Source organism: Sceloporus occidentalis, unplaced genomic scaffold, assembly GCF_023333645.1.
Source record: "Sceloporus occidentalis isolate IW3139 unplaced genomic scaffold, rSceOcc1.0.p SCAF_9, whole genome shotgun sequence".
NCBI lineage: Eukaryota > Metazoa > Chordata > Lepidosauria > Squamata > Phrynosomatidae > Sceloporus > Sceloporus occidentalis.
The window spans coordinates 21,559,463-21,572,086 of NW_028316989.1; the positions used below are offsets into that span (position 1 = coordinate 21,559,463).

The following is a 12,624-nucleotide window of genomic DNA, read 5'->3' on the forward strand; positions in this document are numbered from 1 at the left end:
AGCATCTTCTGTGGAAAGATGCAATACAGTAGGTGTCTTTGGAGCAGATTACTGTATCCTGACTGTAGATCCAATGCAGAGTTTGAAGGGAAGGTTGCAGAAATGTTGTAAAACATAAATTCAATCTAGATAATGGGGAAATCAAAATAATCAAAGATTTCCTATACCTTGGATCAAAGATTTCCCATATCTTGGACCAAATATTGACTAGAAGAGCGTCTGCAGTCAAGAAATCAGAGGAAGACTAAAAATGGGAAGGGGAGCTATGAAAGAACAAGACAAGATCCTAAACTGAGCACTAAAGTTAGAATCGCCCAAGCCATTGTATTCCCCGTCACCATGTACAGATATGAGAGCTGGACAATAAAGAAAGCTGACAGAAAGAAAATCAGGTCATTTGAGATGTGGTGTTGGAGAAGAGTGCCGAGGGTACCATGGACAACCACAGGACAAACAAATGGGCCCTAGAAGCCAAAATGACTAAACTGAGGTTGTCATAGTTTGGCCATATCTTGAGAAGACATGGCTCATTAGAAAAGAAGGTTGAAGGTAGCAGAGAGAGAGAGAGAGGCAGGCTGCATACCAGATGGATGGATTCAACCAAGGAGGTCACAGGCCTGAACCTGCAGGACTGAAATAGGGCAGTGGAAGATGGGGGGTCTTGGAGATGTCTTAACCATAGGGTCGGCATGCATCTCAGTTGACCAGAGGGCAGTTAACAACAACATTCAGTATATCTTATCTAATAACAAATTGTAAGAGAGGCCATGCAATCTATTTTCGAGAATATCAAAAGAGTCAGAGTTTTTATACAGTTCCATAACAATTGTATGGGTGTTGTATGGGTGTAGGTTAAGTATGTGGAGTGACATTTTTGTTTTGCTTTTCAAAGCAAGAAAAATACATGTTTGAAAGGTGCTGATACAGTGGGCCCTTGTTATACGCTGGGGTTGGATTCCAAGATCCCCCATGGATAACAAAATCAGTGGATGCTCAAGTCCCCTTAAATATAATGACATAGCAAAATGGTGTCACTTATAAAAAATGGAAAATCAAGGTTTGATATTTAAAATTTATACTTTTTTTGAACATTTTCAAACCATGGATGCTTGAATCCGTGTATAAAAATCTGCAAATAAGAAGGGCCAACTGTACTTTGACAGTAAAATCAGTCCTATCCAGTGGCTAAAATTATTTGCAGCTGTAAAATTATGTGGCAGGAGACTTGTTGTTTTAAACAGGCACCTGATTGCTATGTTGGCCTGAATGTTAATGTGTGCTTAATACTACTTGTCTTCTAGATTTTAATCTGAGTTCCTGCCTTTTCAGTTACAGATTAACTTCACACCCAGTTTTCTCCTGAAAATTGTAGTTATGACTTGCCTCATTTTTTCTGTTGCAATGTTAAAAACATTTAGGTACATGCATAGAGCCAAGGCCCTACATCATACTTGCATAATATAAATCTACACTTGTGTACTTACACAGTGGTTGTACTATACCACCTTTCTGCTAAGTGCTGTTCCTACAATCCCAGTGAATCAAGTGGTACCTGGCAGGTACTGATGAAGGGTTATGCGCCATTATGAGATGTATATGTGAGTAGGAGTTAGGCCCTGAATTATGAAAGAAACCAAGGGATACAGTTGGGAAGGCATCATCATGTAAATCAGTTTCTTCATGGTCTCTGTGCCGCATTGTCTGCCTTGAGAACTCTTTGGCAAAGTAAATCCTCCTCGTATTTTTTTCTCTTTCTCACCACTCTTTCACTCTTTGCTGCTTGTTTCTTTCTCTCTTTCCTAACCTTACCTAACTTATTCCCCTCAACCCCCCAGTATATATGCATACACAGACACACATACACACATACATTTGTTACCTTCATGATGTGAACCAATATATCAGACCGAGGAAGTTCAAGATGGAAACACTGTGCTCCATCCTACAATTCTTCTGTAGAGGAGATTAGTTTGTATCAATAATAAACAAACAAACAAATAAATAAATTGTATTTCCTGTCTCTCCCGGTGGATCGAGGCGGGATTACAACAAAGTAAATACAATAAAAACAATGATAACTACAACAAAACCCCTATCACTCCCATTTTACATAATAAAATCACAATTAAAATTCTCATCAAGCCATGATCAAAATGGACTGAACCATTAAGGCGGATGGGGCTGTTTTGCAAGGGGTCAAGGTGGGAAGGCCTGCCGGAAGAGATCCATCTTGACTGCCTTCTTGAAGGCATCTAAGGTGGTAATAAGACGAATCTCCTCCGGCAGGTCATTCCAAAATTTTGACTGGCAGATCTTCAGGATATGAAATTTCACATCAAAATAACCTTAATGAAATCTCTCATTGACATAGTTTTCCAAAGGGCTTCCATGTGACAGTTATGGAGAAGCTTGGTATGATCACAGTGAGAACATCTCATACAATGTCACCTAACACCATTCCTTTTGCTTTTAAGTCCCCCAGGTTCTCAAGAGTTGTACTGAATTTATCGAAAAGCATGGCATTGTGGACGGAATATATCGCCTATCTGGGATTGCATCCAATATCCAGAAGCTACGGTACGTGTTGCATGTATTGTGTTATTCAAGTCCAAGGTATGCTAACTCTAAAAGGCCTTTTTCCCTGTGTGAACTTTCCACCCCCCCCCCCAAAGCATATACATAAAAATTGATTTTCTGGTCCAGTTCTAGAACAGTTAAATTTTGAAGTCTCACATGTCCTCTTTTATATGACTCAGAGAAAGTAAATGCATGTCTCTGTGAAATAGCAAACCGTTTTGTTGCTTTAGTGCCACTGCATATGATTTTTCAATGCAAAATGCCTGCAAGATAACAAATAATTTGCAGCTTTATTTATGGCTCATGAGGATGTGAACTTCAAAAACTCTAGTGCCCCTTCACCGATGTCAGTTGTGTGACTCACCACATTAGTCCCTATGTGTCCAAGCCTTGCTAATCTAAAACAGCAATTTCCAAGTATTTTTATCCAGCATGGAAAAGCATACTCAGCCATGGCTCTCACAAGAAGGCCTTTTTGCTTTATAGCTCTCTGTAATTATTGTGGACAATGAAGGGAAATCGACAAGATTTTCCTCCTTTGATTCTTGGTTTTGTGGTTTGCATAGCATGACTCAATACTTGCAAATCATGATTTGGGTAGGCAAGCCTATGGATGTCCCTGAGTGAATAAAATGCAGTTTTGAAGGAGGGAAGTACCTGGACAAGAATGGGGAACCTGTGTGTATGTATATGTGAAGCTGTTTGGGTTGCATCCAGATTGAGAACATAGTATGAATTAACTTATGAAATGGTGTCTTCACCTTTATAGGCAATCTGATTTTATTTATAAGATCACTAAAGCTGCCTCCCCAAAATCAGGGTTGTAAAGAAGAAATGTGAACTTTCAAAAACCTATCTTGGGGTATACTTCCTCCAATAAATGGAACTCTTATCACTGTTTGATTGTATATTCTCTTGTTTTCTCTACCACCTTCTCCTTTATTCTTTTTTTTCTCCAGGCATGAGTTTGACTCTGAACAAATCCCTGACTTGACAAAAGATGTATATATCCAAGATATACACTGTGTGGGTTCACTCTGTAAGCTCTACTTCCGAGAGCTCCCAAATCCTCTGCTCACCTATCAGCTCTATGAGAAGTTCTCTGTAAGTGCAAGATGCATTTTTTTCCTCCTTTGGCCCTTTCACACTATGTATAATATGATTCTGTTTTAACTACCAAGGTTCAGTTTTATGCACTCTTCGGGTTTGCAGTTTAGAGAAGGGTATTTAGAATGTTCAGCATGAGAGCTCTTGGGCTATAAATTCCAGTATTCCATAATATGCAGCCATAACAGTTAAAGTGGGATCAGAGTGCTAAAACTGGGTAGCATGAAATAGTCGTTGTACAGGTAGCATTAGTGTGAATCATGTTGTTCTTAGAAATAGTTAAATTAAGCTTACCAATTAGGAATTGGCACATTCCCTATACATATTTCCTACACATTTCCATGGGAATCGGTTAACAGTTGTTCTGCTACACCACATGACATGACTCTTTGCCCTTGATATGCCCTTGGGAAAAGCTTTACAGCATTTTTGGGGCCTCTAATGATACATGTGCATTTCTTTCACTCACAAGGGAAATATGCTATGTTGTTTTATTGAAAAATGTTGTCTGTTGTGAAGTTCGCTGGGTGATTTGGGGCAAGTTATATATCTCGTCCTGACCTGCCTTATAGCAATAATGTGAGCATAAACATAGCAAGAGCACCAGCTTCCTCTGACTGTGCTGCAGTTAGAGCGGAATACTAAGGCAATAAATAATAATGAAGGGCTGTAGGTTGGCAAACACCTCCTTTGCATGCAAACATTCCTGGATTCAATGTTTGACAATTTGACATATGGCATGATAGGGGAGTAAATCCTTGACTGTTTCATGCTCATATGTGAAGATGAATAAAATAAATATTCCTCCAGTGTCATTTCCCAAATGTTGCAGAGGAATTACTCTGCAGAAATAACACCTGGATTTTTTTTGTGCAAGTGTGTGTGTGTGTGTGTATTCATTCTTTGGTTTAAAAAAAGGTTTCCCATGCAGAAAAGAAGTATATTCTGTGCAGAATCCATGAGGTGTTTTGTTTTGGGGTGAAACTCATGTTTTTCTCCTCAGAATAAATCTTCTGCAACACTTTGGGATGTTTGTATACCAGGAAAAAATGACACAAAATTCTTACTCTCTGTTATTCTTCCTGATGAGGTTTCCCAATTGTACAGAAACCTGTGTTGTTGTTGTTGTTTTTTAGCCTGAGGATGAAAATTATGGATAATCTTTCCTTTCCTATGGCAAGGAAAGAATCCTGTTGGAAGCTACTGACAAATCAGTTTTAAAAAAATACTGTTGGATCAATGATGGACCAATTTGACAAACTAGTGATCTGTCTCAGTATGAAGTGGCTTCCTGTTTTTCTATCGTTATAGTCTAATTAACAATAAATCCTTGCCTTTGTAGCAGGTTTATTCTAAAACAGATCATTGATTGCTATAGCCTAGTACTGTCTGCAGTTACAAGCTGCAGCTCTTTGTGGTTTTAACTGATAGTTGACCCTCCTGCATCCAGAGAATGGCTGAAATCCTGTTGGCTTGTCTCAGTAGAATAGACCCATTAGATCAATTGTAGGATGGTAAGTCAGCAAGCAGTCCACTCAGTTTGACTCAAAGGCTCCTACTCTAGTCAACACTAACGGGATTTAGCTCGATGCAGTGCTCCCTCCACTAGTTCCCTCAAGGCTTGCTAGATTGAGTACTAGATTGATGTATGTGTTTTTCCCCCACATAACTTTCATTGTAATTGACAGCAGGGTCCTTCTTTGACTAGAAGGAAGCCATCCAGATATGTGGTGCATTGAAATAAAAGCATGGATTTAAACTATGTTGTTTTGTTTCCTTCCAGGATGCTGTATCTGCTGCTACAGATGAAGAACGTTTAGTTAAAATCCACGATGTCATCCAGCAGTTACCACCTCCTCACTACAGGTTAGGATCATAGAATCATAGAGTTGGAAGAGACCACAAGGGCCACCCAGTCCAACCCCATTGTGCCATGCAGGAACTCTCAATCAAAGCATTCCCAACAGATGGCCATCCAGCCTCTGCTTAAAGACCTCCAAGGATGGAGACTCCACTACTCTCCAGGAAGGAGTTTGTCAAGCAGCCCTTACTGTCAGGAAGTTCTTCCTAATGTTCAGCTGGAATCTCTTTTCCTGGAGTTTGCACCCATTGTTCTGGGTCCTGTTCTCTGGAGCAGCAAAAAAACAAGCTTGCTCCCTCCTCAATATGACATCCCTTCAAGTATTTAAACAGGACTATCATATCACCTCTTAACCTTCTCTTCTCCATGCTAAACATCCCCAGCTCCCTAAGTCGATCTTCATAGGGCTTTATGTTTTCCAGACCCTTCACCATTTTAGTTGCCCTCCTTTGGACATGCTCCAGTTTCTCTACATCCTTTTTGAATTGTGGGGCCCAGAACTGGACACATTATTCCAGGTGGGGCCTGACCAAAGCAGAATAGAGTGGCATTATGACTTCCCTTGATCTAGACAGTATACTTCTATTGATGCAACCTAAAATTTCATTGGAATTCTAGCTGCCTTTTTAGCCTTAGTATTCTTTAGTATTCTTAGTTATTTCTCAATGCACCACTTTTTTTTAACAAAAATTAACACATCTCTGTGGTTCCCTTTAAAAAAAACCCAGGGTGCCTTTAATTACATTTGGCTGTGCCCTCTTGTTCCCTGCAGGTTTTGCAGTAGAGTTCTGTCTCTCCTAGAACACAAAGATGGGCCATGTCTGTTTATATTAATCTAAATCCACATTGTATTGTGTGTGAGATCCTGAGCTGATGCCTTCCTTTCTAAAGTACTTTGCACATTCATTATGTAGTTATATAATCGCTATTAAAAGGAGGGTTAACATTTTCTGTTTGCTTTCCAATTTCTACATTCTAAGATGGCTGGCTTACTGAAGCAGCATTATTCTTGCATGTATTAAATTAAATGGTTGAATGCACACCGAGGGATTTATAGCTACATAAAGCTGACTTCTATTTTAATTAGATCAGTAACAAGACAAAGAGTGTATCTTCTGAGCTATCTAAGTTGATGTTTTATGAAGTATGAACAGGGTGAAGAAGGGCAGAACTATCTCATTTTACTAAGGAAAGGAGAGGCTGTGAAATGTGCCGAGTTTTTAATGGTAGCAGGAGGCATATCTGGTCAAATTAGAAAAATCAAGCATGTGAAATAGAAATTGCAAGAAATGTGGGGCTCTCATCCAGCATTTTAGGCAATAATTCTGCAAGTTTGATTGTCAATTAAGGTGAACCGTGTAAAGCACAAATGCAACCATAAAAATGCCTGACTGTAGTTGAGACACCAAATGGGCTTAATTGGCAACAGGGAACTAGGACAGAGCTACTATCCACATTAAGCACAAGTAAGAATACTGGCAAAAGTGAGTCAGACAAGTGGTTTGACTGGGAACCCTTTCAAGGCTCTCCCTAATTAAACTTGGAGCATTTGGCTGCCTTAGTAATTTATGGGCATTCAGATTCAGGGTGGTGGTGGTAAGGATACAGTAAAATATAGAAACTGCAAGTTGTAGTAGACAGCACATTCTTTCGATGTTCTGTAGAAACAGAGACGATTAGTAGAAGATTCAAGAGTTTGTGGTTTTCCTGCTCCTTTTTCTTTTGACATGCCAGAAGGAACAAAGAATGGCAATGGTAGAGCTAATGTGTCATTTCTGACATGTTTCTTTGGTAACGAGTTACCTTTTGCAGTAACCAGTTGGAATGGTGTCACTTTGTTGCCTGTCATATCCAAGCCTGTAATTCAGTATTTTTTTGTCTAATGTAATAGAATTTGCCCTGATTACGCGTGACCAGGTGCATTCTGACTCCATCTGGAGAATGGGAGGAGGAGGAAAAATAAAAGTAACAAGGATTGTGTGTGTGTGTGTGTGTGTATGAGAGAAAGAGGGAGAGAATGGAGGCGGCGGATGGAAAACATAATAGAAACACAAAATCGATGGAAAACATGAGACGCAAGTGAGCTGGAAATACAGTTGCCAGGTTGAACAAAGGACAAACTTTCATATTTAGCCAATCCTCAACCAGAAATGCTTACTGTACAATTCTGTCAAGAGGAACTATGGCACCTTTACCCCTGTAACCCAGTTTCCCCCATCCCTACCCCTGTAACCCAGTTTCCCCCATCCCAGCATGGCTATTTACTGGCTGATGCAAAGTGGAGGGTGGGCAGCAGTGGAGAGTTGTCTTTCTCCTTTCCTATAGCTAGATGTACAGCAATAACTTTATCCTCATAGACCTCACGAGGACCTCTGTGAGACCATGGAGGATGCTTGTTGTGGTGCATCCAGCTACAGGAATGGAGTGGAACATTTCTCTGGCACATGCACACACTCACACACGTACCACATGAAGGGTTTAGAGATTTCAGTATGTTCAGCCTGCTAAAGAGAAGACTGAGGGGTGATACCTCAAGGTGCAGAGAGAGGAAGGTGCTCTTTTGTTCTCTGCTGCCCCAGAGGGTAAAACCAGCCCTTCATGCTTTAAATTACAGGACCCCATATTTCTATTGAGCATTAGAAGGAACATCTTGACAGTAAAAGTAGTTCAAGAATGGAATCTGTTTCCAAAAGAGATAGTGGGGTGTCTTTATGTGGATGTCTTCAGAAAGAGACTAGACTGGTACCTGTTGGGGATGCTCTAGGTCAATGTTTCCCAAACTTTGGTCCTCCAGATGTTTTGGACTTCAACTCCCAGAAATCCCAGCAAGCTTGACCAATAGTCAAGAATTCTGAGAGCTGAAGTCAAAAACATCTGGAGCAACGGTTCCCAACCTGTGGGTCGCGACCCCTTTAGGGGTTGAACGACCCTTTCACAGGGTTCGCCTAAGACTATTGGAAAACACATATTTCCGATGGTCTTAGGAACCGAGACACGACAATTTTATGGTTGAGGATCACCACAACATGAGGAACTGCATTAGGAAGGTTGAGAACCACTGATCTGGAGGATCAAATTTTGGGCATCACTGCTCTAGGTGGAGTTGCTGCATTGAGAGGGGATTGGCCTATGGGGCCCTTCCAGCCCCATGATTTTATGATTGTATCAGCTAAAATGTGATGCAGTTGAGAGAGGAGAGGTGCCATAGTTCCTCCTGGTGGAACCTTATAGTGAGCCTTCCTGATCAAGGATTATCATATCCTACCCCTGGGTGCTCATATCAATAAAAGAGGCATTGCACTCCCTTCCAGTTTTGCTACAAACTACTCACATACAGTGGAACCTTCCTTTGACTTTGAAGTTACTTAACAGCCCCAAACTACAGCCTTAGTTACTGCATGTAATTGAAAATTAGGAAGCAGAATCTAAAGAATCTGCTTTGTTCTCCAACATCATGAAGCACATTTCTCATTGAATGGTTCACCTACAAGTTCTGTAAGCAAACTCTCCCCAAAAAGACCAATGTCTTGTTCTTGATTTTTAACCAGAATATTGCATATTGCACTTTCTACGATTGTGTAATCTCTTGATGCATTCTGTGTTTTATGCTTTCTTTTGAGTAGATCAGTCTTGTTCTTTCCTCCACCATGGAAAAATTTAAAGAGAGCTATGTTCAGCAGTGTTAATAGTACTATTACAGTTTGTAAGTTAGATGCATATTTCAAATGCTCCCTCTGGTGGCTTCAAAAGAAGTAGAGAATTATACTTGAGTTTTCTTCTTGTCTGGTTGTTGGAATAAATTAGCCTTTTGGTCAAGCATAGTGCACCTAACTGGATTTTTGCACTACTAATAAAATAAAATCCTTGGCTCTCCTAGTATAACCCCATGGTTTGCAACTGGGATAAATTGTGAATGCAATAAAATCAAATTTAGTTGCATGGTTTTAGGTGAAGGTATGTGTTGTTGTTGTTGTTGTTGTTGTTGTTGTTGTTGTTGTTAACTGTCCTTGGGTCAACCCCAACTCATGGCAACCCTTTGGATGAGACATCTCCAAGATCCCCTGTCCTCCATTGTTCTGCTTAGATCCTGTAGATTTAGGCCTGTGACCTCCCTCTCTGAGTCTCAACATCTAGCTTGTAGTCTTCCTCTCTTTCTACTACCTTCTACCTTTCCTAACAATATTGTCTTTTCTAAATCAGTCATGATTTCCTAAGATGTCGCCAAAATATTACAGCCTCAATTTGATCATTTTAGCTTCCAGGGATATTTCAGGTTTGATCTGTTCAAGGACATATTTGTTAGTCCTTTTGGCTGTCCACAGTATCCTCAGCACTCTTCTTCAGCACCACATGTCAAATGAGTTGATTTTCTTTCTTTCCACTTTCTTCATTTTCCAGCTCTCATAATGATGGGGAATACAATGGCTTGGACAAGTCTAACTTTAGTTTTCAGTTGTACAGTGGGTCCTTGTTGTCTGCTGGGGTTTCGTTCCAGGAACCTCCATGGATAACAAAATCTGTGGATGCTCAAGTCCCATTAAATACAATGAAACGGTAAAATGGTGTCCTTTATATAAAATGGAAAATCAAAGTTTGCTGTTTGGAATTTATACTTTTTTTGAATATATTCAAGCCGTGGATGCTTGAATCTGTGGATAAAAAATCCATGGATAAGGAGGAGCAATGTACATCTTTATTCTTTAGGATGTTATCTAGTTCTTTCATAGCTTCCTATTCCTAGTCTTCTTTTGATGCTTGACGCAATCTTCACTCTGATCAGTGTTTAATCCAAGGTACAGGAGCTCCTTATTTAGATTTCCTCATTGTCTAGGTTAAATTTATGTAGATACTCCATGCTCATTATTTTTGTTTTATGTTCAGCAGTAAGCCTGCCTTTGCCCTTTCTTTTTGGACCTTCTTTAGCAATTTTCCCAAGCCTGTGATGTTTCCCACTATGGTGTCATCTACATATCTTAGATTGTTGGTGTTCTTTCTTCCTATCTTCACTCTTTCTTCTTCTAAGTCTAAACCTGCCTTCATATGATATTTTCTGTGTATAAGTTGAATAAGTAGGGTCATAAGTAGACTGCAGTAATACAGATTGTAAAACAGTGTATCCTTCTGAGAGAGACACTGGGATTAATAAAATAAGACTGGGTAAAGACAATTCCATACAATCAGAGTTAGCATTATCTAACACTGCCTTCAGATTCTCATATCACACAGAGTGAATTGATGTACTGGCCTACCTGCGATTGAGACATCTTCACTTTTCTCTTTTCTGTAACAGAAACTGCCAACATGTCTATTAGAAACCTTGTCGTAAGGCAGCAATTACTATCAACTGCAGTAGACCCACTGAATTAATGTAAACTTGGTTATACATATGTTCCATGAAGTCAGTGGATCTGCTGTAGTCAAGACTAACAATTAAATATAGGCACCTGTGTTTTTTTCCTGGAATTTTCAGAGATAATAGTTTTGAATATACAGATTCTGGAGGGAAACTGATCAGGCGAAAAGGCACCAGACCTCTAGGAACCAAAACCTTTTCCCTAAAAGGATGGTTCCCCAATTACTCTTTCTCCTCCTTGCCCAGTGTTGTCAGATCAAACCTGTCAGCATTTTACTAACAGGGTAAGGAAAGGTGGTATCCTGCTTTCTGGACCATTTCATTGAAAATACCAATCAGTTTGTTTCCAGACCAAGAATAGCAGTACAAAATTCAGAGAAATGTGCACTCTAAAGGTAACTGCATTCTAATTCATGTATTATTCTGAGAAGTGCAAGTTAGGTTGGGGTACTTACCAGTACAAAAGCCTTCCTCATAGCTAACCAATCATGATGCTAAGTGAGATGGTGGTTAGCATGCACCTCCTTGAGAAGCTGCTAAGTAGAGAACCAACTAACCTGATATTCATACTGCTAGTTTGTAGATTTGGAGGAACTAAAGATACAGTGGATTTTGTATTAATATGGGTTCAAGATTTCTTAGGCTGTACAGTTTGTATGGTTTATTGACATAAATGCACCACATAAAAAGCACCTAAAGATTTCAGTGCAGAAGGATGCGATTTGCAGAAGCAAACCAAGGTGTTTCAAACGTTTCATTGTGCAAATGAATGGCCATTACATCACTAAACAGTTAGAATTAGCTGCATTTGGAATTACACTGCATTCTGTTGGCCGCTGTTGTGTTCGGGGAATTTTTAAATTGCTCTCTTCCTTTGTGGCATAAAATGAAAAGAATACTCAGTTATTTTTCACAGAGTAGATATTTCATCTCTACTTAAGGTACCTTTTCAGAGTTTCTCATTTTGTTGTTCCCCATTAGTTTTTGTTACTTGGTTTGTAGCTTGATAGGTTGTCTCTATGTAAAATGTTTTCTTTTACTACTAATAATTCTCCCTAATTTTCTAGGACACTAGAGTTCCTAATGAGGCACTTGGCTCATCTTGCGGATTACTGTGCCATCACAAACATGCACACCAAGAACTTGGCAATTGTCTGGGCACCAAACCTGCTAAGGTACCTTTTTTGTATCATATCAAAGATGCAATATCTCAAGCCATAACTGTTTTATATTTTATGCACAAGATGATATAAAACATCTAAAAGCACTTTTATATATAACTGGGATGACTGATACCTGGCTTTTAAGATTTTACTTTGTGTCACAGTCTTTCTTGAAAGCAGTGAGAAGTGTTATTAAATAGAAGCTTTGGGACTACTCAAGATTGAGATGTGCAAGCCATAGGCTTATGTCTCTGCACCATTTCGTGTGCATTCTCCACACTATATCTTCCTGATACACTTTGTCATTTTGTCACTGAAAAGCTCCTTTTCAAAGGTTGCGATTTGTGTCAAACTTCTATCACAATGATTATTAGCTAGATACCTTGTTAGCAACTGGAAAATTTACAAATTGTGAAACAACTAAATGTCATATTTTATTCCCAATGACATTCTTTTCCACTCACAATAATAAGTGCCCTATGGAGCAATTTGGAGTGCAATATGTCATTGGTGAACCACTAAACAAAGAGTAAGAAACTTGCAAATGTTGGAGTTTAATCCCT

General features: G+C 39.5%; 1 protein-coding gene across 4 annotated transcripts in view; it reads left to right on the forward strand.

The window, feature by feature from the left end:
• The window catches only part of ARHGAP32 (Rho GTPase activating protein 32), a 253,163-nt gene that overhangs the window by 223,448 nt on the left and 17,091 nt on the right, over positions 1-12,624 (forward strand). For all 4 annotated transcript variants that reach the window (XM_089537644.1, XM_089537645.1, XM_089537647.1 and 1 more), the window contains 4 exons: positions 2,475-2,577; positions 3,537-3,681; positions 5,468-5,550; positions 11,966-12,073. In XM_089537644.1, the coding sequence (XP_089393770.1) occupies positions 2,475-2,577; positions 3,537-3,681; positions 5,468-5,550; positions 11,966-12,073 (439 nt within the window). The remainder of the gene's footprint in view (positions 1-2,474; positions 2,578-3,536; positions 3,682-5,467; positions 5,551-11,965; positions 12,074-12,624) is intronic.